At 38.7% G+C, this 4,245-nt stretch overlaps 1 protein-coding gene across 1 annotated transcript; it reads left to right on the top strand.

Annotated features, from left to right (window-relative positions):
- The first annotated feature begins 1,706 nt into the window (after positions 1–1,706).
- Positions 1,707–3,629, top strand: Dmap1 (DNA methyltransferase 1 associated protein 1). The gene is made up of 6 exons (XM_076894640.1): positions 1,707–1,832; positions 1,991–2,578; positions 2,638–2,968; positions 3,041–3,182; positions 3,256–3,410; positions 3,485–3,629. Coding segments are annotated over exons 1-6 (1,323 nt in total). The 5' UTR covers positions 1,707–1,830; the 3' UTR covers positions 3,590–3,629.
- The last annotated feature ends 616 nt before the right edge of the window (positions 3,630–4,245 follow it).

The following is a 4,245-nucleotide window of genomic DNA, read 5'->3' as shown; positions in this document are numbered from 1 at the left end:
AAATTCCAGGAATTCTCGATGATGTCATTTCCAAGAAGTGGCACTATTCGGATACCTCCTCACATGTTATGTTCTCCTGTTACAAAGTCGGATTTTCAAGATTTTGTTCGAAAAATCGGCAATGTATCAGGAGAACATGACGTCATAGGAGGTATACTAAAGTGCCACTTCTTGGAAATGACGTCATCAAGAATTCCTGGAATTGCCGATACCTCCTATGACGTCATGTTCTCCTGATACAAAGTCGGATTTTCGAGATTTTGTTCGAGAAATCGGCAATGTATCAGGAGAACATGACGTCATAGGAGGTATCCTAAAGTGCCACTTCTTGGAAATGACGTCATCAAGAATTCTTGGAATTGCCGATACCTCCTATGACGTCATGTTCTCCTGATACAAAGTCGGATTTTCGAGATTTTGTTCGAAAAATCGGCAATGTATCAGGAGAACATGACGTCATAGGAGGTATCCGAAAGTGCCACTTCTTGGAAATGACGTCATCGAGAATTCCTGGAATTCTAGCGATTCCTGGAAGTGACGTCATTTTCCAGGAACCGCCACGCTTCAGTGATTTTTCTATCGAAAACCCGATTTTCGGACTTTGTATCAGGAGAATATAATATGCAAGGAGGTATCCGAGATTTTAATTTAATTATGACCAGGCCTGTTTTTACGAGTTTTCACTCGTTTAAGGACTAGGATTGGTTACTGTAGGATTGTTGAGCAGGTTAATAATGTTTAAACAATTATTTAACAATGATAAAACGTTTATTGTAACTCAGAAACAACGTACAGATTACAGAAATACTCTTACAAGCTAATTGTTTTAAATAACTTGTATATAATACATCTTACATTAACACTTTACATAAATTTACAGTAATGATAATGTAGGGTGTAATAATAATTGGTTGTGATGCTTTTACTAATTACACATGCATGACGATTTCTTGCTGCAGTTGTTGCTGCAATTGTTGCACATCCATTCTTGCGGGATCTTGATTTTCCTTGCAGAAGTTATTAAGAAGAAGTATAATCGAAGATCCTGTGGACAATCGACAAGTTTCGTTCGATTTAATTACAGAATTTTAGAGTACTGCTGATTAAATAAAGAATTTCCTTAATTTTCATTGAATAGAAAGAATCAGGTAAATTATATCTCCCGCTTTAGAGGTAAGAGAGAGAAAGATATATAGAAAAAGCTATAAGAAAGAGAGAGACAGATGATACGAACCCTTCTTTAGAACCCGTGGCGCCACCTCTGTGAAAAGTGCTCAAACTGGTCGCACATCGTTATCGACAGCGAAGTGAACTACTAAAGTACTGGTGGCGCCATCTCTGTGGAGAGCGCTGAAACTAGTTCCCCATTTAGTTCAGCGCTTCTCGCAGAGATGGCGCCACGGTTGATAAAATAGAGTATTGCAAAGAATTGTAATATTTACAATAATACTGTAATGTTAGATGTAAATCGATACTGAAATCGAGCGTTCCTTTTATTCTCCCTCTTGTGACAATCATAACAACAGAAATGACAATAATTTAATCGGAATAAATTGAAGATATCTTTATGTGAAACGTTCTAACAAAGTTTGACGCGGACAGTGCCAATACCAAAATATAATTACATAGAAAGATTGTAATTATTCGAGACTGGTTGCGTGTTAACTGATAGAAGACACAAGAACCCTTCAGCTATCGCGTAGTTAGTATTCTAGTTCGTAAAACACGAACTGATTCTATGGAAATTCTATAAAGTGATAGCGCTGAGGAGTACCTGCGAGGTGTTGGTTGTGTCTGGCTCGAGAAAGAGGAGAGAGCGATTCTTCCACAATGTACGTATGCAATTAAAAAGATATATCGAAAACGGCAAGAAGAACATCTGATGTTCTGTACCTGCTACAATTCTTTCACCTCATCACATTACTATAGTCATATATTTACCGAGAACCTAAGTAAACATAACCTTAACTCAAAAAATGTCTAAACGCAGGAAGGACAAAAGTTTATCGAAACTCGACAGCATGGCGGATGTACGGGATATATTAGACATCGAGGTGCCTACCACCAGCGAGTTAACAAAGGAGTCAATTATAGGCATCGATAAAAAGAATCGGAAGAAGTATGAGTACAAGGTACCGAAGAGACCCGAGGGCATGCATCGGGAAGTATTTGCATTGCTATGCAAAGACAACAACGATGTGCCACCATTATTTCCGACGGATACGGCAAAGGGCTACAAACAAGTTAGAGCCAAGCTCGGTATGAAGAAAGTTAGACCGTGGAAGTGGACGCCGTTCACCAATCCTGCCAGAACGGACGGGGCAGTGTTCCATCATTGGAGACGAGTCGCGGATGCGGGGAAAGAATATCCCTTCGCTAAGTTTAATAAGAAGGTTCCGATACCAACGTACACCAACGCCGAATACGTTCAGCATTTGGTCACAAACGGTTGGACAAGAGCAGAGACCGATCATTTGTTCGATTTGTGTAGGAGGTTCGATCTGAGATTCATTATAATCAAAGACAGATGGGACTGCACTAAATTCCCTGCAAGATCTGTAGAGGATCTGAAAGAGAGGTGAGTAATATTATTGTTTGTTTCAATTTTCGTTTGTATATCGTGCGATCGTTGTTCAGGTACTATCAAGTGTGCGCAGCTTTAACAAAAGCGAAATCACATAGCGACAAGGTTTATATATTCGATGCGGAACACGAGAAACGCAGGAAGGAACAGTTAAAGAAATTGTTCGAGAGGACACCGGAACAAGTGGAAGAGGAGCAAATGTTACTGGCCGAGCTAAGAAAGATCGAGCAAAGAAAGAAGGAGAGAGATAGAAAGACTCAAGATCTGCAGAAGTTAATAACTGCTGCTGATCATCAAGCTGATCCAAGGAAGAATGAAAGGAAAGCTACAAAGAAGAGTAGCGCTGCTGCTAGGAACAGACCGAACAAGGCTGATACGTCTCATGTACGTATCGTACTAATAGTTAGCGTACGATCATTGAACTCTTACTTAAAGTTGCAAACATTTCCTTTACAGACGGTGGAATCTGCCGGAATAAAGTTTCCAGATTTTAAAAATAGCGGAGTTTCTCTCCGTTCTCAGCGAATAAAGTTGCCAAGCAGTTTAGGCCAAAAGAAAATGAAAGGTATTGAACAAATGCTCAATGAACTCCGAATAGGTATGTTCAAGTTTAATTGCAAACTGTGCCTCTTTCTTTAAGACTCGATTAAATTAATGCGACCTCCTTTCAGAATTAAATCCACCGCCTACAGAGCAAATATGTCAACAGTTCAATGAATTAAGGAGCGACATCGTTTTGCACTATGAACTTCGAAGTGCGTTATCGACATGCGATTACGAATTACAATCGTTGAGGCATCAATACGAAGCGTTAGCACCTGGCAAGGTATATCGTTTAACGTGTTCTAAGCAAACAATTTTATATTAAATTCAAGGAATAATGTTACGTTAAATTTCCAGACATTGACGATACCATCCGCCTTGCTCCCGAAGACAGAGCCCGAAGTTAAAGCGGATATAATAGATGTGGTTGGTTCACCTAGCATGCCATCGATTACTCATTGATTTGTGCAATAAATTTAGGTCGATATAAAATTGTAAATAATCTCTTGTATTTAACTCTGTTCCCCTATCCTGTATAATTTTTCACTTTGTAGTAGGCAATGATTAAAAATGATTTAACGATACGTTACGAGATCGTGTGAAGAATTTGTTTCCTTTCTCTCGCGGGGCAAGCCGTGTAAAAGCTGAAAAGAAGAACGCGGAATAAGGACAGAGACGTCGATTACTTATATATCTGTGTATTTTATATTGTCGACAAAAAGTAACAATGTACGGTCAAACCGTATAATTTATCTACAACAATCTACAATAGATTACAATATGTTGTCTTGTTTTTTTTTTTTCATTTTTGTTGAGGGTTAGAGGGAGGCAGGAATATTAGAATAACGGGAACTGGGTTTTTCTTTTCTTTATTTTTTTGTTTTTTGTTTCTTTTTCTTTTTCGGAAGGAACGGGAAATCGGATTTAAAAGTGTTGGAGGAAAGATGGTCGATGCAGGCCTTTCTTCGTTCGTGCTCCGTTAAATCGCGATACAGTTGACTGTTTTAAATACTATATTAAATTACTCGGTAGCTCTAGCCGTACTTGGTACGGAATAATGCATATATATATATATCTTGCTTTTTAATGATCGATAACCCACCGCCCGACTTTTCTAT

This window comes from Xylocopa sonorina, chromosome 5, assembly GCF_050948175.1.
Source record: "Xylocopa sonorina isolate GNS202 chromosome 5, iyXylSono1_principal, whole genome shotgun sequence".
Classification (NCBI taxonomy): domain Eukaryota; kingdom Metazoa; phylum Arthropoda; class Insecta; order Hymenoptera; family Apidae; genus Xylocopa; species Xylocopa sonorina.
This window is presented reverse-complemented; position numbering and strand designations above follow the sequence as displayed.